The sequence below is a fragment of the Salmo salar genome, chromosome 08 (assembly GCF_965601325.2).
Source record: "Salmo salar chromosome 08, fSalSal1, whole genome shotgun sequence".
NCBI lineage: Eukaryota > Metazoa > Chordata > Actinopteri > Salmoniformes > Salmonidae > Salmo > Salmo salar.
The window spans coordinates 16532857-16560366 of NC_138298.1; the positions used below are offsets into that span (position 1 = coordinate 16532857).

The 27510-nt window shown below is 42.3% G+C and overlaps 2 protein-coding genes and 1 long non-coding RNA gene across 7 annotated transcripts in view; 1 reads left to right on the forward strand and 2 right to left on the reverse strand.

Annotated features, from left to right (window-relative positions):
- LOC106610077 (uncharacterized) overlaps positions 1-27510 on the reverse strand; it is an 88768-nt gene that overhangs the window by 42073 nt on the left and 19185 nt on the right. The window contains exons 6-7 of one of the 3 annotated variants that reach the window (XM_045723148.2): positions 26476-27450; positions 23523-25753 (exon numbers count right to left, since the gene is read on the reverse strand). The exons of 1 other annotated variant lie outside the window; for it this stretch is intronic. In XM_045723148.2, the coding sequence (XP_045579104.1) occupies positions 25740-25753; positions 26476-27450 (989 nt within the window). In that variant the 3' untranslated portion in view covers positions 23523-25739. Of the gene's footprint in view, positions 1-23522; positions 25754-26408; positions 27451-27510 lie in introns of those variants that run through there. One more of the 3 variants, XM_045723147.2, reaches the window with a different exon arrangement.
- Positions 5517-13306, reverse strand: LOC145850147 (uncharacterized). Of its 3 annotated transcripts, XM_082978199.1 has the most exons (5): positions 13039-13306; positions 12494-12624; positions 12088-12273; positions 5936-6047; positions 5517-5705 (listed from the first exon to the last, which is right to left on the reverse strand). In XM_082978199.1, the coding sequence occupies exons 1-5, from the start codon at positions 13304-13306 to the stop codon at positions 5653-5655; spliced, it is 750 nt and encodes a 249-aa protein (XP_082834325.1). In that variant the 3' UTR covers positions 5517-5652. The 3 variants fall into 3 exon arrangements, with proteins under 3 accessions (XP_082834325.1, XP_045579128.2, XP_082834324.1); XM_045723172.2 differs by lacking the exons at positions 5517-5705; positions 5936-6047 and having other exon boundaries at positions 7407-12273; XM_082978198.1 differs by lacking the exons at positions 5517-5705; positions 5936-6047 and having other exon boundaries at positions 7407-12273; positions 13016-13265.
- Positions 13076-14889, forward strand: LOC145881474 (uncharacterized). Its single transcript, XR_014392997.1, has 2 exons — positions 13076-13379; positions 13952-14889. It is a non-coding gene; the product is annotated as an uncharacterized LOC145881474 (long non-coding RNA).

The following is a 27510-nucleotide window of genomic DNA, read 5'->3' on the forward strand; positions in this document are numbered from 1 at the left end:
GACAGTGCTGGTGTAACTGAGTCAGGTTTGTAGGCCTCCTTGTTCACACACGCTTTTTCAGGTCTGCCCACAAATTGTCTATAGGATGAGGTCAGGGCTTTGTGATGGCCACTCCGATACCTTGACTTTGTTGTCCTTAAGCCATTTTGCCACAACTTTGGAAGTGTACTTGGGGTCATTGTCCATTTGGAAGACCCATTTGCGACCAAGCTTTAACTTCCTGACTGATGTCTTGAGATGTTGCTTCAATATATCCACATCATTTTCCCTGCCTCATGATGCCATCTATTTTGTGAAGTGCACCAGACCCTCCTGCAGCAAAGCATCCCGACAACATGATGCTGCCACCCCCGTGCTTCACAGTTGGGATAGGGTTCTTCGGCTTGCAAGCCTCCCCTTTTTCCTCCAAACATAACGATGGTCATTATGGCCAAACAGTTCTATTTTTGTTTCATCAGACCAGAGGACATTTCTCAAAAAAGTACGATCTTTGTCCCCATGTGCAGTTGCAAACCGTAGTCTGGCATTTTTATGGCGGTTTTGGAGCAGTGGCTTCTTACTTGCTGAGTGGCCTTTCAGGTTATGTCGATATAGGACTCGTTGTACTGTGGATATAGATATTTTTGTACCTGTTTCCTTCAGCATCTTCACAAGATCCTTTGCTGTTGTTCTGGGATTGATTTGTACTTTTCGCACCAAAGTACATTCATCTCTAGGAGACAGAACGTGTCTCCTTTCTAAGCAGTATGATGGCCGCGTGGTCCCATGGTGTTTATACTTGCGTCCTATTGTTTGTAGAGATGGACGTGGTACCTTCAGGCATTTGAAAATTGCTCCCAAGGATGAACCAGACTTGTGGAGGTCTACACATTTTTTTCTGAGGTCTTGGCTGATTTCTTTTGTTTTTCCTATGAAGTCAAGCAAAGAGGCACTGAGTTTGAAGGTAGGCTTTGAAATACATCCACAGGTACACCTCCAATTGACTCAAATTATGTAAATTAGCCAAACAGAAGCTTCTAAAGCCATGACATCATTTTCTGGAATTTCCCAAGCTGTTTAAAGGCACAGTCAACTTAGTGTATGTAAAGTTCTGACCAACATCAATTGTGATACTGTGAATTATAAGTGAAATAATTTGTCTGTAAACAGTTGTTAGAAAAATTTGTTGTGTCATGCACAAAGTAGATGTCCTAACCGACTTGCCAAAACTATAGTTTGTTAACAAGAAATTTGTGGAGTGGTTGAACAACGAGTTTTAATGACTCCAACCTAAGTGTATGTAAACTTCCGACTTCAACTGTATATACAGGGGGTACTGGTACAGAGTCAATGTGCGGGGCCACCGGTTAGTTGAGGAAATGTATACATGTGGGTAGAGTTAATAAAGGGATTTATGCATAGATAATAACAGAGAGTAGCAGCAGCGTAAAAGAGGGGATAGTCTAGGTAGCCATTTGATTAGATGTTCAGTAGTCTTATGGCTTGGGGGTAGAAGCTGTTTAGAAGCCTCTTGGACCTAGACTTGGCGCTCCGGTACCGCTTGCCATGCGTTAGCAGAGAGAACAGTCTATGACTTGGGTGGTTGGAGTCTTTGACAATTTTTAGGGCCTTCCTCTGACACTGCCTGGTATAGAGGTCCTGGATGGCAGGAAGTTTGGCCCCAGTGATGTACTGGGCCATACGCACTACCCTCTGTAGTGCCTTGCGGTCGGAGGCCGAGCAGTTCCCATACCAGGCAGTGATGCAATTAGTTAGGATGCTCTCGATGGTGCAGCTGTTGAACCTTTTGAGGATCTGAGGACCCATACCAAATATTTTCAGTCTCCTGAAGGGGAATAGGTTTTGTCATGCACTCTTCACGACTGTCTTGATGTGCTTGGACCATGTTAGTTTGTTGGTGATGTGGACGCCAAGAAACTTGAAGCTCTCAACCTGCTCCACTACAGCCCCGTCGATGAGAATGGGGGCGTGCTCGGTCCTCATTTTCCTGTAGTCAACAATCATCTTCTTAGTCTTGATCACGTTAAGGGAGAGGTTGTTATTCTGGCACCACACGGCCAGGTCTCTGACCTCGTCCCTATATGCTGTCTCGTCATTGTTGGTGATCAGGCTTACCACTGTTGTGTCATCGGCAAACTTAATGATGGTGTTGGAGTCGTGCCTGGCCGTGCAGTCATGAGTGAACAAGGAGTACAGGAGGGTACTGAGCACGCACCTGAGGGGCCCCCGTGTTGAGGATCAGCGTGGCGGATGTGTTGTTACCTACCCTTACCACCTGGGGGCGGCCCGTCAGGAAGTCCAGGATCCAGTTGCAGAGGGAGGTGTTTAGTTCCAGGGTCCTTAGCTTAGTGATGAGCTTCGAGGGCACTATGGTGTTGAACGCTGAGCTGTAGTCAATGAATAGCATTCTCACATAGGTGTTCCTTTTGACCAGGCGTGAAAGGGCAGTGTGGAGTGCAATAGAGATTGCATCATCTGTGGATCTGTTGGGGCAGTATGAAAATTGGAGTGGGTCTAGGGTTTCTGGGAAAATAGTGTTGATGTGAGCCATGACTAGCCTTTCAAAGCACTTCATGGCTACAGACGTGAGTGCTATGGGTCAGTAGTCATTTAGGCAGGTTACCTTAGTGTTCTTGGGCACAGGGGCTATGGTGGTCTGCTTGAAACATGTTGGTATTACAGACTCAGACAGGGACAGGTTGAAAATGTCAGTGAAGACACTTGCCAGTTGGTCAGCGCATGCTCGGAGTGCACATCCTGGTAATCCGTCTGGCCCTGCGGCCTTGTGAATGTTGACCTGTTTAAGGTCTTACATCGGCTGCGGAGAGCGTGATCACACAGTCGTCTGGAACAGCTGATGCTCTCGTGCATGTTTCAGCGTTACTTGCCTCGAAGCGAGCATAGAAGTAATTTAGCTCGTCTGGTAGGCTTGTGTCACTGGGCAGCTCTCGGCTGTGCTTCCCCTGGTAGTCTGTAGTAGTTTGCAAGCCCTGCCACATCCGACGAGCGTCGAAGCCGGTGTAGTATGATTCGATCTTAGTCCTGTATTGATGCTTTGCCTGTTTGATGATTCGTCGGAGGGCATAGCAGGATTTCTTATAAGCTTCCGGGTTAGAGTCCCGCTCCTTTAGCGCATGTTGCCTTTAATCCATGGCTTCTGGTTGGGGTATGTACGTACAGTCACTGTGGGGACGACATCATCAATGCATTTATTGATGAAGCCAGTTACTGATGTTGCTAGCACATATTCCAATCTGTGCTAGCAAAACAGTCCAGTAGCTTAGCATCTGCTTTATCTGACCACTTTTTTTTATTGACCGAGTCACTGGTGCTTCCTGCTTCAATTTTAGCTTGTAAGCAGGAATCAGGAGGATAGAATTATGTTTAGATTAGCCAAATGGAGGGTGAGGGAGAGCTTTTTACGTGTCTCTGTGTTTGGAGTAAAGGTGGTCTAGAGTTGTTTTCCCTCTGGTTGTACATTTAATATGCTGATAGAAATTAGGTAAAAAGGATTTAAGTTTCCCTGCATTAACGTCCCTGGCCACTAGGAGCTGATTGAGATAAGAGAAACAAATGATACAGCCCCAAAAAAAGTCAATTTTGTATTTAATTTCAACAAAAGGGTCATACACTCACATAAGGGACTATACGTGATAAAAATAAAAACTTTTCTGTAAATCTGGTACCCTAGCTTTGATACAATGCATTTTAGAATACTTTGGAAAAGGTTACACACACCTTCACTACTATCCTTATCTCACTATAAAACACCAGTCAGTGGTGTAAAGTACTTAAGTAATTTTATGGGGCATCTATACTTTACTATTCATATTATGGACAACTTTTACTTCAATACATTCCTAAAGAAAATAATGTACTTTTTACTCCATACATTTTCCTTGACACCCAAAAGTACTCATACGTTTTGAATGCTTAGCAGGACAGGAAAATGTTCCTCATGCACTTCGAGAATCCCTGGTCATCCCTACTGCCTCTGATCTGGTGGACACAGTAAACATAAATGCACAATTTAGATCTTGTCTCATCGCTGCAACTCCCTAACGGGCTCGGGAGACGAAGGTCGAGTCATGCGTCCTCTGAAACATGACCCGCCAAACTGCGCTTCTTAACACCTGCCCGCTTAACCTGGAAGCCAGCCGCACCAATATGTCGGAGGAAACACTGTTCAACTGATGACAGAGATCAGCCTGCAGGCGCCCTGACCGCGACAAGGAGTCGCTAGAGCACGATGAGCACAAGTTAGTTTAAGAATAAATTCTTATTTTACAATGACAGCCTACCCCAGGCAAACCCTCCCCTAACCCGGACGACACTGGGCCAATTGTGCACCGCCCTATGGGACTCCCAATCACGGCCGGTTGTGATACAGCCTGGGTTTGTAGTGACGCCTCTAGCATGGCGATGCAGTGCCTTAGACCGCTGCGCCACTCAGGAGGCCCTGTACATTTACTTTTGATACTTAAGTATATTTAAAACCAAATACTTTTGTACTTTTACTGGGTGACTTTCACTTTTACTTGAGTCATTTTCTATTAAGGTATCTTTACTTTTACTAACACATGACCTTTGGGTACTTTTTCCAGCGCTGACACCAGTATCAACATATCAGCATTTTTACAGGCACCATCGAACCAAACATCACCATATCTACTCTGCCTCATACTAATTCTTTCCTCAGTTCACTTCATCCAGTTGAAGTTCCCTATACAGCCAAAATCAACAGAATTAACTACAAACAAACTAACTAGTACTACATTACATGTCACTATACTCTATAGATGGGCCGTGTGCATTTTCTGCTGGTGTATCCTGAGGTAGCACCTTTTTGAGAACGTCTTCCCGCAGTGCGTACATGTCCTGTGTGGACCTTCAGGTGCCTTCTGAACCTCTTCTCACACTGGGGGCAGCTGTAGGGTTTCTCTCCTGTGTGAACCCTGAGCCCTTTTCAGGTTGGACGTGGGAGAAACTGGCCCGGCACAGGTGGCAGCTGAAGAGTTTCTCCACCGTGTGCATCCTCTGGTAGAGCTGTTTGGGAAAACCACCTCCATCTGTTTGGGAAAACTGAAGTGCTTCACTTTGGCGCTTCTAACGTTACTGATTCCATCTCTACTACTGTCATTTCTCAATGGGCTTGTGTAGCCATTTAGTGTTGAGACGCCGACATTTTCTGAGGTATAATTTAACATAAGGAGAGTGTGAGGAGGACGAAGGCCAGGAAGTGTCTGTGTTGGCTTAGGGTCCATGTTCCAGTTTATAGATCCTATAGAAGGCAGGCTGAAGGCAGCACCTGTTGGGGGGTTAACCTGAGGCTCCATCAGTCTCTCTGAATCACAACTATAGGAGCAGGACGGAGCATCGCTAGCCGAGTCTGTGTCTGTCCTCTCCTGCCGCATACGGACACCTCCCCGTCCCTGCAGACCAAATCTACGCCTTGCCCTGGTCACAGCCAGTCTGTTGTCATGGAGACTAAGTTTGGATGTTGTTTTGTGTTCGACTGTCTGTTTCTGGTTGTGGTTAACAGTGTCGTCCCCCAGGACTTTGTCCCATCCACTGACCTCCACTATGTCGCCTCTGGTCCATTGCCTGCTCAGTGATGTTGTCCTCTGGGCACTTGACTGCATCGGTCTGGGTCTAGGAATCAAAGATGGCTGCCCAGTCTCCTCTGTTAGCCTCCAGCCAATCACCTGCATGAAGAGGTTACAAAATAGACATTACAAACATGGCAGAGAACTCTACAGTTTATTTTTTGTCAATTATCTGGTCAAGTTCATACATTATAATGTGTGTTTTTGTATGTCAACATAAGTTGCATTGATTTAATTTTATGAATGAAGAAAAAAACTATAGCCAGGTGCATCACTATTCTCATTGAAGATCTATTACTGTATGTAGGCTATATGTATGTATCCCTTACCTTGCTCCCCCATCTTTACTCCACTCAGCAGATCAATGCTCTCTGGTTCATCTTCTATTGTCTCCTCTTTGACCAGCAGCAGATCAGGCTTCCCATCCTCCGTGTCTACTGACTGTAAGAGATACAGAGTGAGAGGATGTTGGATCAAGAAATCTGATATGAGCACCCTGCTGTAGGGTTAGCTATGGAGCATTTTCTGATTGGGTAATGAGAGATTGAAAACATGTTAGTTGATTTGATTACTTGACACTAGGTATATTTATTTATAATTAAGTGATTGGTAATAAAGTGTTGTTAGGTGTATGCAGAATATGTTGAGAATAGAGACACTGGTTGAATCAACGTTGTTTCCACGTCTGAACCAACATGGAATAGACGTCTGTGCCCAGTGGGAGTTTACTCCTACTCTAATGGGTCAAAATAGAAGCTATGCATGAAGCCTCTTTAGTCACAAGAGTCACACCTAGTTGACAGATATTTAGGAGACCTCTTGAGCTGTCCTAACCAGTTAAGAGTTACCAGCAGGTGTCTTGGTAATACAACAATGCAGCGAGTCAGTGTTTCCTGTGCCACATGCAATTACTTTGGAGTTGTTGAAAGAATGTTTTGATACTGCCATGTGATCAGTCCATAAATAATCCAGACCTACATGCAACAGTATATCTTGCACCTTTGACAATGAATTCAAATTAGGCATATTTCACATAATAAATAAACCTGTTTTTCTTTGGATTATTTCATTACCTACATTATGTTATTTCAAGTTATCCCTTTGAAGCGCAATAACACATTGTTAAAAACATGTCTAAATTGGTCATGCCCATAAATTGGGCAATTGAAGGCATCTAGGGCTTATGTTACATTTGATTGTGTTTAATTAAAATAGACCTTTAAAATGTTGGATGCAACATTATCGGCAAGTGACTTGATTCCTACTGTGCCAAAGCAATTTAGAGTTGTTAAACGGGAGTGACGAGTGTGCTGATCTAACGGTCATGTTGTCAACAATAAAAATATAGTAAAAAATTTAAAAAAAGGTTATGCATGCCAACATATTAGGCGATAATTAAGAGAAGGCAAAGTCAGGTGAAAATTCTATCAAACGTTTTACCATCGCAACATTTGATGTACAGTCACATTCACTATGGTTGTCTGAAGCATGCTATAGAGTTCACAGCGGGCGATACCTCAACGCAATTATTCCCCTTAATTTGCAAAAATGTCAATGGGCGTCGTCATCACTGTCTTTCCTTTACGGTACCTCAAACTGTTCAGATTACCAGCTGAGAAACTTTTATGAGTGGATTTTACTCCTGGCTCAGAGTTTGTCTGAGCAGTGTCTTAACGTCATCCTAAAACACTCTGAGCTGGGAGTTTTTTTTCTCCAGAATTCCTAGGACCTTTTCTGATATGCTTTGTGGACACGAGCCTTGATGTGATGTATACTAAAGAGTCTCAATTAGTCTTAGAATGAAAAGTCTAATTTTGTGTTTATTAAACGTAAACAAATGTTAAATACACCATATGAAAACCACACATACCTCAACAACAAAAAATCATCATGAACTTGATAAACTGCATACATTTTCTCATTAAAAGTGTCTTGGGATAAAAATAAGTAATGAAATAGGCATTTGTGAACATCATATAGCCTATAGTCAAACTCATTTTGCCCCACAGGCCGCATTCAGTCTTCACAGAGGTCAGTGGGCTACTCTTAAAGGGGAATAACAGCACATTTAGAAAATGTGTCTTAAACCGTAAACATTTCTGACTCATTGTTGGACTGTCCGTCAAAGTGTACACCTTTCTCATTCAGGGAGAGAGAGGCAGCGGTAGAGCAAGAGTTACGTTACCAGGTTAAGGTAACTTAAGATATAACTTTGTAGAATAACGCAAATCTACGATAATAATAAATGTTATCAGCAAACATACTAAATTCAGGAAGCCCAAACGATTGAGAAATGTTAGTGATAAATTTGGGTTGTGGGTTGCAATTTTACCTTTTCTGAGAGGGGACAACTCAAACACACCGGCAGTGTTCAAAATAGCCTACATCAGACTTTAGCACATCACCCAACACAACACGCCTTTTACTATATTGTTAGAAGCATCATCAGACGTCGGTAGTAGCCTATTAAATTTCTTTCAATGCATTTTTCGGGAAACCAAGCAGAAAATGCTGTGCTCTAAAGATGACATCGTAGCCACACAAATACAGTGCACTTGGAACTTATTCAGACCCCTTGACTTTTTCCACATTTTGTTATGTTACAGCCTTATTCTAAAATGTATTAAATATTTTTGAACATTTATAAAAAATGTAATTTACTCAGTACTTTGTTGAAGCACCTTTGGCAGCGATTACAGCCTCGAGTCTTCTTGGGTATGACGCTACAAGCTTGGCATACCTTTATTTGGGGAGTTTCTCCCATTCTTCTCTGCAGATCCTCTCAAGCACTGTCAGGTTGGATGGGGAGCTTTTCTGCATGGCTATTTTCAGGTCTCTCCAGAGATGTTCGATTGCGTTCAAGTCCGGGCTCTGGCTGGGCCGCTCAAGGACATTCAGAGACTTGACCCAAAGCCACTCATGCGTTGCCTTGGCTGTGTGCTTAGGGTTGTTGTCCTGTTGGAAGGTGAATCTTCGCCCCAGTCTGAGGTCCTGAGTGCTCTGGAGCAGGTTTTCATCAAGGATCTCTCTGTACTTTGCCCCGTTCATCTTTGCCTCGATACCGACTAGTCTCCCAGTCCCTGCTGCTAAAAAACTTCCCCACAGCATGATGCTGCCACTACCATGCTTCGTCGTAGGGATGGTGCCAGGTTTCCTCCAGGTGTGACGCTTGGCATTCAGGCCAAAGACTTCAATCTTGGTTTCATCAGACCAGAGAATCTTGTTTCTCATGGTCCGAGAGTCTTTAGGGGCCTTTTGGCAAACTCAAAGCGGGCTTTTACTGAGCAGTGGCTTCCGTCTGGCCACTCTACCGTAAACGCTTGATTGGTGGAGTGCTGCAGAGATGACTTCTGGAAGGTTCTCCAATCTCCACAGAGGAACTCTAGAGCTCTGTCAGAGTGACCATCGGGTTCTTGGTCACCTACCTGACCAAGGCCCTTCTCCCCCGATTGCTCAGTTTGGCCAAGCGGGCATCTCTAGGAAGAGTCTTGGTGGTTCCAAACTCGTTCCATTTAAGAATTATGGAGGCCACTGTGTTCTTGGGACCTTCAATGCTGAAGAAATGTTTTGATACCCTTCCCCAGATCTGTGCTTCGATGCAATTCTGTCTCTGGGCTCTACGGACAATTCCTTCGACCTCATGGCTTGGTTTTTGCTCTGACATGCACTGTCAACTGTGGGACCTTATATAGACAGTTGTGTGCCTTTCCTAATCATGTCCAATCATTTGAATTTACCACAGGTGGACTCCAATCCTGTTGTAGAAACATCTCAAGGATGATCAATGGAAACAGGATGCACCTGAGCTCAATTTCGAGTCTTATAGCAAAGGGTCTGAATACTTATGAATATTTTTTATTTTTAATACATTTGCAAAATATAATTAGCTGTTTTTGCTTTGTCATTATGGGTTATTGTGTGTAGATTGCTGAAGAGTGTTTTTTTACTTAATCCATTTTTGAATAAAGCTGAAGTAACAAAATGTGGAAAAAGTCAAGGGGTCTGAATACTTTCCGAAGGCACTGTACATTAGAATATAATTGTTGATCTGATCAGAAACACTGTGCTCACAACCTTTATCTCCTAACTGATGTCGTTGGTGTATTTTGTTGTAATATATTGTGCATTATAAACTGGGTGGTTCGAGTCCTGAATGCTGATTGGCTGACAGCTGTATACCATGGGTATGACAAAACATTTATATTTACTGCTCTAATTACGTTGGTAACCAGTTTATAATAGCAATAAGGCACCTCGGGGTTTGTGGTATATGGCCAATATACCACGGCTAAGGGCTGTGTCCAGGCACTCAGCTTTGCGTTGTGCATAAGAACAGCCCTTAGCCGTGGTATATTGACCATATATCACACCTCAGGCCTTATTGCCTAAATAGTCTGTTTTTACCAAGCACAAGTCCATTCAGACGAGGGTCCTGTGCGTGAAACAACACATAACAAGCTTGACAAATGTATACAGAAGAAAGGTTTCACCCACATTTTAGATAAGAAAATATCTGCTTACATTTGTAATGCCAACCATCCAACAAAATAAAAATAATTCCATGTATCTGCCTTCACCCTCTGAATGGCACACATACACAATCCATGTCTCAAGGCTTAAAAATACTTCTTCTCCCCTTCATCGACACTGATTGAAGTGTATTTAACAAGTAACATCAATAAGGGATCATCGCTTTCACCTGGTCAGTCTATGTCATGGAAAGAGTAGGTGTCCCTAATGTTTTGTAAACTCAGTGTATAATCAATACATGACTTTCGAGGAGTAGGGTATTTGATGCACGGGTATTAAAATGCTTTTCCATTGCATAAAATTAGCCTGCATTACCACATTATCTTTCTCGCTTGAGGAAGGCAATTTGGCCCTGGCTTACAAACGAAATCGCCTACATCATTTTGTAAATAATTGTCATTAGTCTACCGATTTTGTAAATGTAGGCTTATAATACATGTAATAATAACACATTTGATCTACCCCAATGAAAAATTGGACAGTGAGCATTAATCACATTTCAATAACATGCATGCATCAGTAGCTATGGTGATGTAGCTCTGGCTCTAGCTCTCTCTCCCTTTGACAGACAGTCAAACAATGATTTGCCATTATTCCCCTTTTAAAAATAAATAAATCGATGCTCCACAACTGTTTAGATTTCGTTTCGATGCCTGTTAGCAAGCTGGACATGAGTGAGGAGTCCATAAATGTAGCTCCATTATTATTCCTACACAGTTCCCATTTGGTTTTAGTGATTTCAATGCCCCCTCCCAAAATGTTTTATATTTTTTTATTCAAACCACCCACGCATTGAATGGGCTCTCTGAGAACCTCTTCCTGCAGTGCGTACAGGCGAATGGCCTCTCTCCCGTGTGGACCTTCAGGTGCATCTTCAGATGGTGCTGGTGGGAGAACCTCTTCTCGCACTGGGGGCAGCTGTATGCTTCTCCCCTGTGTGGACCCTCTGGTGCCTCTTCAGGCTGGATGAGTGGGAGAAACTAGCACGGCACAGGTGACAGCCGAACGGTTTCTCCCCTGTGTGGACCCTCTGGTGCCTCTTCAGGTCACCAGCCTGGGCAAAGCGCATGTGACACTGGGTACAGCTGAAAGGTTTTACCCCTGTGTGGACCCTATGGTGCCTCTTCAGGTCACCAGCCTGGGCGAAGCGCATGTGACACTGGGTACAGCTGAAGGGTTTCACCCCTGTGTGGACCCTCTGGTGGATCTCCACTTTCTGGGGGCAGCTGAAGCCTTTGTTACAGAACATGCAGAAGAATCGTTTCTCTTTACTATTGCCTGATGTTGCTCCCCCTCCCTGAGCCTGGGCTCTAGTTGTGTCGTTTGAGTTCAATACCTGATCGAAAAGGACATGGCCGTGTGAATCAGAAGGCCCCAACGACATGGACACTGGGTCGCGATCTCTGAGCGTGTGTAAAGAGGAGTTGGTTGTGACATTTGGATTTGTCTCTAAGCTTTCGCTGTAATCTAAGAAATCTCTGCCCTGTGAGTGTCTGTCTCCTAGGTGACTATCTGCATTCCATGTGGGAGGAGCGTCGCCCTCCACTTTCACAGTCCCATCATCTACAACTATAACCTCCCCTTTCTTATCTAGGCACCCTTCAGAGTATACACTACTACTGTACCGGTTCCAGTCCCCTGTAGACAGATCAGTCTGTGTCTCTAAACCCAAGGATATGTTGCCAGGGTCCATCTCTGTAGTGTAAGAACAAGACGGATCATTACCAGTGTCTAACGCGTCACCTGAGTCCCGATGGGAATGAACCGTCCTCGGGCTTCGATTACCGTAAAGTAAATACTCTGAGCCGGTAGCAGGAGTACAGCCCAGTCTCCCCGGCCCCAGTCTCTCTGGGTCTGACCTGTGGTCAGATGATCCGTCTTGTAAAAGCCTTTGTGTTACAGTTGAAGTATCTGTGTCTGACTTGAGTACGGCGTTCAGCGTTCCACTGACCTCCGTGATGCTGCATCGTGTCCTGGGCTGGGTCGCAGCAGCGGTGGATAGGTCCTCCGTGGCTACAGGGGGCGCCACTCCAGACGTTACACCAGTATGGATGCTTCTGCTGTGTCGTGGGTCCTCTTCTTCAGTCCTCTCTTGTTTCACCAGAGACAATCCTCCATGACCTGCAGCTTCTGCAGACTGGCACAAGAAGAGAGGTTATTACTGGAGTAGAATGAATAGAAATTAGTAGAATTGGATAACAATGTCGTAGTGAAGTCGCGACAAGCTCCAATATGGCAAACAAATTAGGATTTACATGTAAGCAAGTGAATAGCTGAGGGGAGCCTTTCTGAAATAAACGGGCCAGATTTTATTTACAAAGTGACTGTAGTTTTTTATGCAACACTATTACACTAACCTCTATCATGATAATGTGCTGGGTTGAGGTTCCACTCCCCTCATCAATAGTTATTGGTTGGTCATCTCTCCATGTATTGTGTCCCACTGGCTTCACAAAGCTCCTGTGGCCTCCAGTGAGATGTCCTTCACCTGAGAGAGTGATTGGGGGAAAAGAGATGGTTAGGTTTGCTACTGTCAATGCTCAATGCTATATTGTTCACCAATACAATTTTGCCACTGTCTAGAATTGGCAAGGATGTAAGCTAACCCTTCCCATAACTTCTTGATATAATATTTATAGATTGATTGATTATGTTCCATGCGTCACATTGTTTTAATTGAGTAAATAATAGGAAATGCAGTAAATCAAAAATATGGTTATAAATTATGAAATGGTGTCTTTGTGCAAGCTAAGTAAATCAGGGGAATAAGTTTTGCATAGTATCCAAAAACCGACCAAGACCCAATTCAGGTTAACCATGTGGTTAACGCATCTAAAGTCACACATGCTCAGAAGCGAACAGGGCTACATGTCACGCACCCTCGGCCTTCTGCAAAATGTACCTCTTGCGATTCCTTTGTATCGGTCGAGGATCTTGATACTATTGGGACGACTGGCGAGGACGCGCTCTGCGCGCTCCCGTGCCACCTTCAATTCCAATAGCTGTAGTTTCCTCCGCAATCCCCTGTTTTCTTTCTGGCTTTGAGACATTTCCAAACGAAACACTGCATAGTCGTCGTCTACGATTTTACAGATCTCTGCCACGGCTGCATTCGCTAGCACCTCCATAATGGAGGCTATTTGAGTGTGAAAAACCATACAGCTAGCCATTGTTAGCTAGCTTAACCTAGATAACATCGATTAACAAAGTCCAGTCTCCAACGAAAATTAAACACTACCTGGGGTAAGTATGTGATGCTGTGCTGTTATGAGTAATTGTTTTGGTTCCAGTATGTCAATAAACGTCTAAATAACAACAATTAAAAACGCTAAAGTGGTTCTTGGTCAATGTTCACTTCCGTTTACACTGAAGAGAACGGATCTTATTGGTGTGCGTCATAGCTCAAAGGGTGTGGCTAAATGAAAACGGGTACTAAATTTAAAGATATGCGGGCAGTAATTTGTATTACGTTATTGCTTATTACATTACACATCCAGGGCTCTAATTTACATTATAAACTGGGTAGTTGGAGCCCTGAATGCTGATTGACTGAAAGCCGTGATATACCACGGGTATCATTTATTTTTACTGCTCTAATTACGTTGGTAACCAGTTTTATAATAGCAAGAAGGCACCTCGGGGTTTGTGGAATATGGCCAATATACCACAGCTATGAGCTGTATCCAGGCGCCCCGCGTTGCGTTGTGCGTAAGAACAGCCCTTACGCTTCGAACACACCGACTGTGTCATTGCATCACTGCTACGTAACATTTTGCGCAGCTAGGCAACAATACTGATGCAGGTGTCTTTTGCAGATGGTCGCATGCGGTTGGACACATGGAGGAGAGACTCATTTTCGCAGTGTCCTCAAAACCGTGTCTTTTTGACACAACTGCTGACAGCTACAGCGACATAAACACAAAAAATGCTGCTTGGAGACAAGTGTCCACGATAGTAGGATTGCCAGGTCAGTTTAGTAGTGAGCTTGTGCTAGATGTGGCTAGTTAACGTGACCCACAACAATGGGTCCTGGAGAAGACTAGCCTACCTTCATCAGAGCAGAAGGCACCCCAATTTTCTTTTCATTTGGTAACATTGCATAATTAAAAAATGATTTGAAACCAACTTTGGGAAAAGTTATAGTCCTACTGAACATTCTGTAAAAGTACATTTGATGTCAAATAGGGACTATTAACTAGAGAGCCCTTTAGCTAGCTAGGTTGCACATACAAACAATGTATCAAATATCAATCAATTATGGTATCAAAGGCGTAAAAAATGTACTAGAATGTATCTTACCGGAGACAAATCGCCAGGCGTTCAACTGGGCTGATGGACTCCCGGTAGTTGGTATCCATCCGGATGATCCTGGCTCCAACCATCTGGAGCAGGTGATCGAACTGGCTTCGGTCCAGACGAAAGTAACTTCGGAATTCCTCTCCAAACAGTCGAAGCTCTTGAATGAGACGGTGGAGCTCCCCTGCCTGCTTTCGGGACTTTAACCATCTCTGGACCCACACAGACCTGCGCTTTCGGCGGGGATGGTCCCGGCTCAACAGCGCGACCAAGACCATCTTCCTCAACGTTGGTCTCATTGTTGAAAGAGCCGACTCTGCTATCTTGACTATTATGCATTTCGCTCCAAAGCTGCATTTTGGAGGGAAATTATATTATAGGCTCTCACAATTAATTTGTGGATGTCATCGAATAAATAATATACTTGGCAAATAAATGAATAAAAAATGTAAAGAAATTCTCTAGTCAAACTGTTTTTATTATGTAATCCCACATTTTTTTCTACTGGATATGTGTGCAACAAAAATTCAACATTCACATTTTGCTACTTTCTGTCAAGTCTACGCATACAATTTGATGCATACGTTCGATAGAACGCACTGCAACTGCCTCTGCAACGCAATGCTGCAAGGCAAACGCAGTGTTCAATTGGAAATGAATGTACTTCTGGTGTATCGAAACGCAACGACGCAGTCAGTGTGTTCGAAGTGTTAGCCGTGGTTTATTGGCCATATACCACACCCCCTCGCACCTTATTGCTTAAATATGGTCTGAATGCGGCAAGGGTACGTTCCCTTGCAAAGCCCATTCTTTCTTCACATTGACACCTCGTCGTCTTTGCCCATATTTTCTTCTCATTCTCATTGGCGCTACAGCAGACAAATGCCGCATTCACAAAGATACACACAGCGAGGCAGGGCTTAACGGGACCACGCCCCTGATTAGAGTACAGTTGTAGGGTACCCCATTACTCCTATGATAAATTGCTTACTTTACTCATATCCTGTATTATTTTTACAATAATTTCATTAACAATAAACATTTTGGATATGCTTGGTTGGTAATTTTTAACATACTTTTATGTCGTCTTAATCAACAAACTATACTGAACAAATATATAAACGCAACATGCAACAATTTCAATGATTTTGATGTTACAGTTCACCAGTTCGAATTACATTGTAGAGAAATTAACATTCAATTCTCTGGCAACAGCTCTGGTGGACATTCCTGCAGCCATCATGAATTGCACACTCCCTCAACTTGAGACATCTGTGGCATTGTGTTGTGACAAAACTGCACATTTTAGAGTGGCCTTTTATTGTCCCCTGCACAAGGTGCACTTGTGTAATGATCATGCTGTTTAATCAGCTTGTTGATATGTCACACCTGTCAGGTGGATGGATCATCTTGACAAAGGCTAAAATGCTCACTAACAGGGATGTAAACAAATGTCTGCACAAAATGTGAGAGAAATAAGCTTTGTGTGTGTATGGAACATTTCTGGGATAATTTATTTCAGCTCATGAAACATGGGACCGACACTTTATATTTTTGTTCAATGTACATCATACCTAAAAACACTTTCATTCTAAATGTAAAAATGTTAGCTTAATTATGTCACTCTGTGAGGCAGCCCGGTTCCAAATCAAATGCAATCAACTTTCAGCCGATTCAAAACATGCCTGCACGTGCGCCCGGGTGAGATTAATCTTACCATGTCATTTTTTGCTCTTGTTGGGGAAACAAAAAGTTATTATAATATAACATGTAATTGAATGGTCTACTGTAATGTTGTCTGTGTATTGTAGAAAATATAAAATCAAATGTTTGTTTCTGTTGTCATTATTTTGGGGGTTTGTAAACAGACTGGAGTATGAGAATTGCCAACTACTGGATGCATTTTATATATATATAGTTGATTTTCCATGAACAAATGTTACATTATATTATTTCTTACCATCAGCTCCTGTAATATTTACTCCAACCATAATAACACTGGTTGAAGGGGGGAAGAGAGATTGAATATGGCCCTGTGTTACACTTAATCAAGTTTTATTAGTCATATACAGTGGCAACCTGTCATTCAGGGCAGAGGCCCACCTGTTTTGAGTGCCACACTTTTAGGTAAAAAATATATATATGTATGTTATTTTGGCATTAATGTGTCATATCAGTTTGCAAAAAAAATAATAATCTAATTGAGTTAATAAAAGCCTCATACTAACATGGTCTCCTTTTTGCTTTCTTGAGTAAGGCAGCTCCAAAATGAAGGTGTTTCAGCCTAGCTCAGTGCTTTCTGTGGTGGTGGGGCTAGCCAGCAGAAAATACAGAGCGTTGCGCCTGATTGGCTCAGTTTTCTGTCACTCATGAGACAGTACGTCATCCCCAATTCTAAGGTTAGAGCTCTAAAAATGTTGCCCCTTGGGTTCTGCCATAGAGTTATTAGAAGTGCCCATCCAAGAACACTCAAGGTCATTGACCACAGCTATAACATGATTTGATTGGACTGATCATCTTACTTTCAAAGTCTTAGCCAGCAGTCATCATCAGTTGTCATCAAGTCGACAATCTACTGGCAAATCCTTTTTATTCCTTGTCATATGAAGAGAAATAATGAAGAGAAATTGTACATAAAGATTACATTGTACATAGATTACACAACAAGTTGGAAATCGCAAATTCAACAATGAGTCCTTTGGAAGGAATCAGTGGCTAACAGCAAGCTTTGCAAAGAAACCACTAACGTCAGCCTGCTATTCAATGGAGTGGCTGTTTTTTTCCCCCCTTGAGTTCCCACCATAAATTCAGAGAATGCCAGACTTTGATGACAAAGTTTGATGTAGGCCCTAACAGTTTGAGGGCACAGTTTGTCACCGTTCTAGTGCAATTAATATATTGTTTAGTGTTGTGTAGTGGCTTTGCTGGCATGCATCCCACATATATATTTTTTTGCCCCAGCAAGATTTACATGCTAAAATCGCCACTGGTCATATGTACGGGATACACATAGTAGGCCTACTGTATACACTCAGCAAGGTCACCCATGATACAAGTGAGTACTCAACGTCCATCCATGTTTGAGAACGTTGGGAGATGACATTGAAACCGGCCACGAGGGGCTACAGGTGAGCTCTGTTACCTTCAAGTAGGTTTTGATTTTGCTAGGGCGTTGTGGACGGGGATGGCGGGTGAGTGTAAGCATCTGCCTCTGAACCTTAAGAATTTAGAGTTAATGCCTGAACATAGCTCCTTAAGGATAGGGGGTGCTACAGCGAATCTTGAAAAAAATACGTGCCCATTTTAAACGGCCTCCTACTCAAACTCAGAAGCTAGGATATGCATATAATTAGTAGATTTGGATAGAAAACACTCTAAAGTTTCTAAAACTGTTTGAATGGTGTCTGTGAGTATAACAGAACTCATATGGCAGTCAAAACCCCGAGACAGATCCCATGCAGGAAGTGGAAATCTGATTTGTGGACTCACCTTCAGCACTTTGCCTATAAAACACACCGTGAGTTAGGATTCATTGAGCACTTCCTAAGGCTTCCACTAGATGTCACCAGTCTTTACGAAGTGGTTTGAGTCTTCTATGGTACAAACTGACCGAAAGAGAGGCTTTGGAAGTTGGTCACAGGGGGAGGGCCATTACTACTATGACGCGGGCGCCCATGGCTACCCTCCCCTTTCGAAACGTTTAGTAAGACAATGCAATCGTCCCCCTTGAATATTATTGAAGCTCTGGTTGAAAAAGGCCCTAAAGATTTATGTTATACAACGTTTGAACGAACTTAAATATATTTAAGTTCGTTCAAACGTTGTATAACATAAATCTTTATATTTAATCCCACGCGCTACAGTACATTTTGAGTAGCCTTCGGAACGCGCTAACAAGAAGAAGCTATTGGGACATAACTTATTAACTTTTTCGAACAAAACTACATTTGTTGTGGACCTGGGATTCCTGGAAGTGCCTTCTGATGAAGATAATCAAAGGTAAGGGAATATTTACAATAGTATATTTGATTTTAGATGGTTCCAAGATGGCGCTAACCTGTATCGCCTAGCCTATTTTTCTGAGCATAGCATCCCCTTTTATTGCAAAGTATGATTTCCCTGTAAAGTTATTTTTTAATCTGGCAATGTGGTTGCATTCACGAGATGTTAATCTATAATTCTTTGAATGACAATATTAAATTTAAAAAATGTTTTCGAATAGTAATTTGGTAAATTGTAGCGCTGATTCACCGGATGCATTTGAGGGAAAATATTTTCTGAACGTCACGCGCTGATGTAAAATGCTGTTTTTATATATAAATATGAACTTTATCGAACAAAAGAATGCATGTATTGTGTAACATGATGTCCTAGGAGTGTCATCTGATGAAGATTGTCAAAGGTTAGTGCTTCATTTAGCTCTTTTTTGGTTATTTGTGATGCATGTGGTTGGTCGGAAAATGGCGGTGTGGCTATTTTGACGATGTACTCTCCTAACATAATGTATTGTTTTGCTTTCGCTGTAAAGCCTTTTTGAAATTGGACAACGTGGTTCGATTCAGGAGAAGTGTATTTATAAAACGGTGTAAAATAGTCCTATGTTTGAGAAAAAAAATGTATTAGATTTGGTTATGGTTAGGTTATGAATATGGCGCTCTGATTTTTCGCTGGATGTTGATCCCGCATACGGGACCAGCCTTTCAAAAGGTTTTACCCCTAACTTAAAAAATGCGGAGTTAAGTTAAGGCATTAACCTTCAATACTTCAAAATGTGACGTTTGGAACAACTTCAATTTGACATTTGAGAAACATGGATGAACGTCTTCTGATGTGAGACTGTGAGAGCTGGTAGATACATCATCCAACGAAATGCTTACTTAACACAAAAACAATTGAGAATTGCTGCTAGCTACTGGATGCATTTATATATCATTAATTTTCTGTGAGCATGCAGTACATTACAGTGTTACCATCAGCTCCTGTAATATTTACTCCAACCATAATAGCACTGGTTGAAGGGGGGAAGAGAGATTGAATATGACCCTGTGTTATTATTATTCCAGTTTTATTAATCGTATATTCGGGATACACATGGCATACGCCATCCAACGAAATGCTTACTTAATCATCACAATACTTTTTATTTGTATCTTTCCAGTATGTTACCCAATTACCACAGCTGTAATAATAATCAATGCAGATAGTCAATCAACATGATATGATGTATGTCATTTAGATATTGCTTCCGGGTCATTCAATGTCATTTCTGCATGCCATGACACCCACCATCCGATTGTTCTGAAAGTGTTTCTGTATTTAGAAACAGATAAGATAAGCGTTCTGGAAACATTATTTTGTTGAAATATAATGTGATCTCTGAGAAATTAAGCTAATTGATTGCATCCAACTCATTGTTAGAAAAAAAGTTTGGTCCAAATCAGATGTTAGGTACTATATTTATTGAATATTAAATGAATCCTATACATTAAAATGGCCAATTTGGTTGAAATCAATTAGCTTAATTTCTCAGAGATTAAATTATATTTAAACAAAATAATCTTGCAGGAATGCTAGTTTTAGGATTTCTAAGAACAGAAACGAGATCCTGCAAGATGAGTATCGTATCGGCTCAGTCTGCCCATCCTGGACCTGCTGCAGTGAGGCGTGTTATTGGAAGAACAGAAAAAAATGGCACCATTTGTCAGCAGATGGGACAGTTAATAGCACCACGCCAAGTCCCACACCTCCAATACGCAATTATACAGGAACCATAGAAGAGGTGGCAGAAGCTGCTACCGAACAGAACGCACATGCTCCTGGTTCTCTGGGTGGATGTTTTGTTGATCATCTCTGCAGAGCAGTGTTAGAAGTCCAATCAAAAAAATGAGTCAGAACTATCACAATGAGGACTGGGTTGCTGACCCCTTCTATGAGTGAATCTTCTTGTAGTAAATAGTCCACATCCCCACACTGGTTTTCATCCATTACACCCCCTCATATCCTGCACTACTTATTTCATTGGAATTATGGTAGTGTGAGCGAGAGATTGTCAATCAAAGAACCCTTCCACAGTCATGCAAAATGGGCTGCAGAATCCCGGATGGGGGTTGTCCAAGTAGAATCCCCTTAGGTGCCCCCTTCTCCCAGTCCCTGTGTAACCCGAGGGAGACAAAAGAAGCACTAGTTGAATTTATGTCAGTCTTTCCGCTTTAGTTTAATGACATTGAACCAAATAGATTCATTTAATATCAATTGAATGAAATTATTTTAGAACTGTGTAATATTTAAATATTGTGTTGAAATGTATAGAGGGGAAAACTGAGCAGGTTAGAAGAGCGCAGCTTCCCCCAGTTAACTGTTTCTGGGAAGAGTTTTTGGCAGCCAAATATACAAATGTTAATGTCAGTATTACTGCTCCCAAATTACATACTCTGATACAGCTGAAAAGGAGGTGAGGGGAAATAATGCAAGGAATCGAGGAAAGATTCATTGAGATTGCATGTCCTCTCTCTCCCTCTGTTCCAATTACGTCTCCCTTCCCTACCTGGTGTTGAGGTTAATGCAAGGTTCTGCATTCTCCTCCCAGGCTCGTTGTGAATGAAATGAGAATGCAAATGTTGGAAACATGAATGATTCTGCACATTGGCCTGGATATTGATGATGTTTTGTGTCATGACCAGGCAAAGGTCGAACAATTATTTTAACACATTTACCACTATAGCCTCATCTCTAGTTAAGAATTGCCGACCTGCTCTGGACAGTCATTCATTAACAACTTGTACCTTAGCAAAGTTATCACAAATGATTTACTTCAGCTGTACATGGTAACAGAGGACAAAGTTTCCAATCTACTATGCTTAATGAGCACAAACAAAGCAGACTGGCCTGGATAACCTTCCTGCAAGATTCATAAAGTATAGTGCTCGTCACTGCTAAAATGATAACACATATTGTAAACCTTTCTATTAGTAGTGGTACATTTCCCAATGATCTCAAAACAACCCGGGTGTTTCCACTCCACAAGATCCTCAGCACCTTATCCGAAGTTGTTGAGAGATTTGTTTTTAATCAACTTGAGGGATACCTTCTTGAGCACAAACTTCTTTATGAACTCCAGTCTGCCTTTAGAACCGCTCATTACATTGATACTTGCCTCATCCACCTTTTTGACCACATCAAGCAGGAAAGTGAGAAGGGGAACTATACAGGTATGGTCATGTTAGACTTGCAGAAAGCTTTTGACACTGTGGACCTCGATGTTCTTCTGATGAAACTAATCCATGGGTCTAAATTGTGTAGCAGTGAATTGTTTTAGGTCTTATCTGACCAGCCGAACACAAATATGTAATGTTGGTGATGTTCTGTCAAAAGTCCAAATAAATATCCTGTGGAGTACCGCAGGGATCCATTTTAGGGCCTCTCTTATTTCTAATATACGTTAATGATATGCCAGATACAGTAAAGTGCAAACTCTTGCTTTATGCTGATGACTCAGCCATATTGGTATCAGTGAAGGATAAAGTTTATATAGAGGAGACCCTGAGTAAGTAATTACATGTTGTTAGAGATTGGTTGACTGACAAATTGTCACTACATTTGGTAAAAACTGAATCGATTTTGTTTGGAACAAAACGTAGATTTCTTAGGGCTGACAAGATAAAGGGAAACTGTGCAGGCAAGGAGATTGAATCTAAAACAAGTGTAACTTATCTTGGTATGTCCCTAGATCAATCCCTTTCTGGGGACCTGATTGCTGCTAACATTCTTTCTAAAAAGGCGAACAAATTGAAATGTTTATCGTAACACTAGATATTTTAACATCAAAGTTAAGAAATTGCTTGTCTCAACCTTGATTCAGTGTAATTTTGATTACGCCTGCTCTGCTTGGTATAGCAGGCTATCAAAAAAGCTTAAAACGAGAATGCAGGTCATGCAAAATAATGTTATCAGGTATATGCTTAATGTCTCCCCTTGGAACCATATAGGGGTACAGGAGTTCCAGGAGGTGGGCTTGTTGAAGTTGGAGTCCAGAGTGGACCAACTTAAACTTAATCATATGTTTGACATCTTAAATGATCGTGCCCAAGGATATATGAAACAAACCACACCGATATGGTCTATAACCAACACAGTTACAATACCAGAGCTAGTGATATGTCTTGTAAAATCCCCAAAGTAAAACAGTACCGTGAGGAGCTATACAGGCATTTGTCTATGGAATAGCCTCCCCTTGGAGATCATGCAAATAAAAAGTAGAAATAGCTTTAAAAAGCAGGTAAAGGTTTTCATTTGTACAAGGTTGCCAAAGAGAAACCACTCCATTGCCCCGTGTGCCCCCCCTGGTCAGGTGTATTTATTTGAACGATAGGTATGATGTGCAATGAATAGATAGTTTTCTTAAGGTTGAAATGTGCAATTAATATGGTTGATTTTTAAAGTTAGGAAAAAGTGTAGGGAATATTGCCACTTTTTAGGATGTCAATATAAATGAATGTATTTATAATTTTGTCTTGCCTTTAAATCATATGTTTTTCTCCCCAATTTCGTGGTATCCAATTGTCACTGCGAAGGTCGAGAGCCATGCGTCCTCCGAAACACAACCAAGCCGCACTGCTTATTGACACAATGTCCGCTTAAACCAGCCACACCAATGTGTCGGAGGAAACACCGTACACCTGGCGACCGTGTCAGCGTGCATGCGCCCTGGCCCACGACAGGAGTCGCTAGAGCGCGATGGGACAAAGACATCCCTGCCGGCTTAACTCTCCCCTAACCCGGACAACGCTGGGCCAATTGTCCACTGCCCCATGTGTCTCCCGGTCACGGCCGGCTGCCAGAGCCTGGACTCGAACCAGGATCTCTAGTGGCACAGCTAGCAACTGCGATGCAGTGCCTTAGACCACTGCGCCACTCGGGAGGGCAGAGGACCACTTAAGTGATATCTTCTGGCTCCACACTGTACATTGTTGTTTATGTCTGTTACCCAAAATAAATTAAATTCAATAGTAACTACATCTAGCTTGTTCTTTGGGTCAGCTAAATACAATCAATACATGGATCACACCCCAACAAACCTAAGTAGCTACTGTATTTCAATTCTCTTTCCTTTATTTTTACAACAGGGTGAGTTGAGGTTCAATTACAAATGCAAGCAACTGCTTTTTTGGGTGATGCACAGCTTGTTTCATTAGGCCTGTGTAACAGGTCCCACTGTGAAACAGGATAAAACATGCCTGCTTAACATTCACTTCAATGAAAAACATTCACAAATACGTGAACCTCTTTCTCAGTGACAGACAGTACTTTATATAGCTTTCGATGCTATTCATGTGATTCGTGATGACATTAAAATATGGTCTGGTGGTGTACAAAACCACTACAATAACACCCTTGTATTGCATAGGCTACAACATATACATACAATTCACTCTTTGATAGAATCATTTGTATGTGTTAATATAATGGCTAAAGTGTTCCACTCTGAAATTGTATGATAGTGTGAAATGTTTGAGAATCATGAGAAGATAAAACAAGGAGGTGGGTAGATATGTTAGAATTGTAATACTAGGGTGTTATATTCTTTAGTAGGGATGTAAACAGAGTGAAGTTGTAGAGTAGATAATAGAAAATCATTAGAGGGTTTCAAACCAAGAGGGTCCCAACAGGGGAGGGGAGGTGAAAGCCTTGAAGAATGTGACAACATTTATGGTTCTTTGTGGTTAGTGGAAAAGTACTGGTTGTTTGAGCAGGGAGTGGTCTAAAGATAGGAATGTGTGTGTATTATAAAAGGACAGTCCTAATTTTTGACTTTAGAGCTCTCATGAATAAAGATCTGTGAACCTTTTTTATAAAATCTGAGACTTTGCCCAATTATTAGTGAATCCAGGGTCTTACAAACCTCGAATTGGTTAAAGATTAAATGCATTATTGGGATTGAAAATTCCCTTAACACTCTTTATACAGACTAGTAGTATTTTTTTGTTGTTGCACAGAATGGTTACCTGGAGGAAAATGGGGGAGGGTCATGCTTTTTCAATTTTGGTCAAGGGGAGGGTTTAGTATTTTTTTTTAATCTGGTCCAGGAGAGGGTCATGTAATTTGTAATTGACAAAATTTCAATATTTCTCAAGTGTTTTAGAATTAGTTGCTTATTGGGCTATATATCGGTGTGCCCAATGCCGATCGTTTCTGATTCTCTGCTGAGTGCGCAATTTCAATTAAGGAGAGGGCGAAGATGAGGACCGGAGCTCAACTTTGATAGCTTGCTACTACTATAATTTATTTTATTAAAAACAATGTTTCTTGCCAATTATGTAAGTTTTTGTTTTATTAAAGAAAATTGCAAAAAGCACAGGCCTACCCCTTTTACAGCTTATGATTGGAAAGAAAATAAAACTGATCTGATTATATAAGGTGATCTACAGTATAACAGCGCTTTGGCTGCAATGCCTTATGCTAGAAACAAGCTGTGAAATAACCTGGAAAGACGTGACTCCGATACGTATGGGAATATATGGGGAATGGTTCCCAGATATCCCATGTGTACATCTCAAGCCACACTGCTACAATTTCTTCCCTATGTCTGTTAAGGCTACTCAGGAAGGAGAAGATTATATAACAGTTTGCACTTGATGGGCGTCCATGGTGTGAACAGTCTGGTGCTTCTTCACATAGTTCGCCACAGTAAAGCGCTTCCCACACGTGGGGCAGGCATATGGCTTGTCGGCGTCTGTCCTAATACTCGGCCTCCCACGTTGTGACCCAATGACACCAGAGGAGGTAGAAGCAGGAGCCACCACCATCAGGTGGTTAATCTTTGAGCTCCCTCCTTGACCTCTAGCCATTGTTTGGGTGTTGTTGGGATTGTGTGCTGTGTTATAGGCTAGGTACCTCGCGGTGAACGCCCACAAGAGGTACCTATACAGACCCTATGAACCAATTCGCTAGGCATTGGATGAGATCCTGAAGGAGAAGACACTTCCTGAAAGATTACCACCAGGGGGGGTCACTCCCCGCTCTCTGTGAAGGCTGAAGCGCAGGGTGACCTGCTCTGTCCATCATGGATACTGTGGTGTTTGTATCATAGGAACAGGAGGGTCTATCTCTATCAGCCCCAGGCCCTGCTTCATCCCTGCACTGAGACTGTGAAGAGAAGGGCCTTTTTGATGACTGTATCTCTGACTAGAGCCTCTCTCTCTCTCTGATGACCACCAAGACTGAGGTTGTTCAGTCCACCTGTCCACTGGTTGTGTTCTGTGTGGTGGAGTCCAGTCTCTCCCACCAGCAACATCAGATATCAGTAGGTCCTCATGGACTGCAGACTGTAAAACACATATTGAACAGAAAAGCATAATGGTTTATATAAAACTCTTTGCTGTACACATAGAAACATGACGTTATAAAATATTAACCACAATCAAGCCCATTTCTAACAATGTGATTCAAGTACCTAACTATATGGAGCCATTGGAGTTTATTATTAAAAAAAAAATCCATGTGTTGATTCAAGAATTAAGTATGTTTTGGATTGACTGAAATAAGGGAAACTCAGTCCCTGCAATTATAAAAATAACCAAGTCAGTCAGCACAGATTCAATTTTCTACTTAATTTCAACAAAATGGTCACTATAGTAACACTTTTCTGTAAATCTGGTACCCTCGCTTTGATAAATTAATTTTAGAACGCTTTGAAAAAGGTTTGCTTTGATAAAATTATTTAAAAAATGCTTTGAAAAAGTTTCAACATCATTACTACTTGTCAAGAAAACATTCATTAAGGCACTATCATTTCCTTATAAAACACCAGCATCAAACAGGACAAGGTTGTCACTTTCCATCGGAGAATCATTTTTACACCATCACACCAACCACCATCTCCTCTGCCTCATCATACTCATTCTTTCCTCAGTTCACCTCATGCAGTTCCCTACTACATCCTAAACCAACAGAATTAACTACAAACAAACTAGTACATACACTATTCATGGGACGTGTGCATTTTCTGCTGGTGTATTGTCAGGTAGCTCCTCTCTAAGAACCTCACTTGGAAGTGCGAACGGGTGAATGGCCTCTCCCGTGTGGACCTTCAGGTGCATCTTGAGATGGTGCTGGTGGGAGAACCTCTTTTCACACTGAGAGCAGGTGTAAGGCTTCTCCCCTGTGTGGACCCTCTGGTGCCTCTTCAGGCTGGAGGAGTGTGAAAACCTGGCCCTGCACAGGAGGCAGCTGAAACGTTTCTCCCCTGTGTGAACTCTCTGGTGCCTCTTCAGGCTGGACAAGTGTGAAAAACTGTCCCGGCACAGGTGGCAGCCGAACGGTTTCTCTCCCGTGTGCATCCTCTGGTGGATCTCCACCTGTTTAGAGAAACGAAAGGCTTTCCCACAGAACGAACACGGGAAGCGCTTCTCTTTGCTACCAGATCTACTGATAGCGTCACTACTACTGTCATTTGTCAATGGGTTTGTGTAGCCATTTAGTGTTGAGGCACTGGCATTGTCTGAGGTCTGGTTTAACATTAGGAGAGTGTGAGGAGGGCGAAGGCCAGGGAGTGTTTGTGTTGTTGCAGGGTCCATGTTCCAGTTGATAGATCCTATAGAAGGCAGGCTGAAGGCAGCACCTGTTAGGGGGTTAACCTGAGGCTCCATCAGTCTCTCTGAATCACAACTATAGGAGCAGGACGGAGCATCGCTAGCCGAGTCTGTGTCTGTTCTCTTCAGCCGCATACGGACACCTCCCTGTCCCCGCAGACCAAATCTACGCCTCGCCCTGGTCACAGACAATCTGTTGTCATGGAGACTAAATTCAGATGTTGTTTTGTGTTCCCCTGTCTGTTTCTGGTTGTGGTTAACAGTGTTGTTCCCCAGCCCAGAGTTAAGTACGCTGTCCCATCCACTAACATCCACTATGTCGCCTCTGGTCCTGGCCTGCTCGGTGATGGCGTTCCCTGGGCTCTTGGCTATACCAGTCTGGGAATCCAAAATGGTTGCCCAGTCTCCTCTGTTAGCCTCCTGCCAACCACCTGCAGGAAGATGTTACAAAATCTAATTCATAGACATGGCAGAGAAAACTCTATATATGG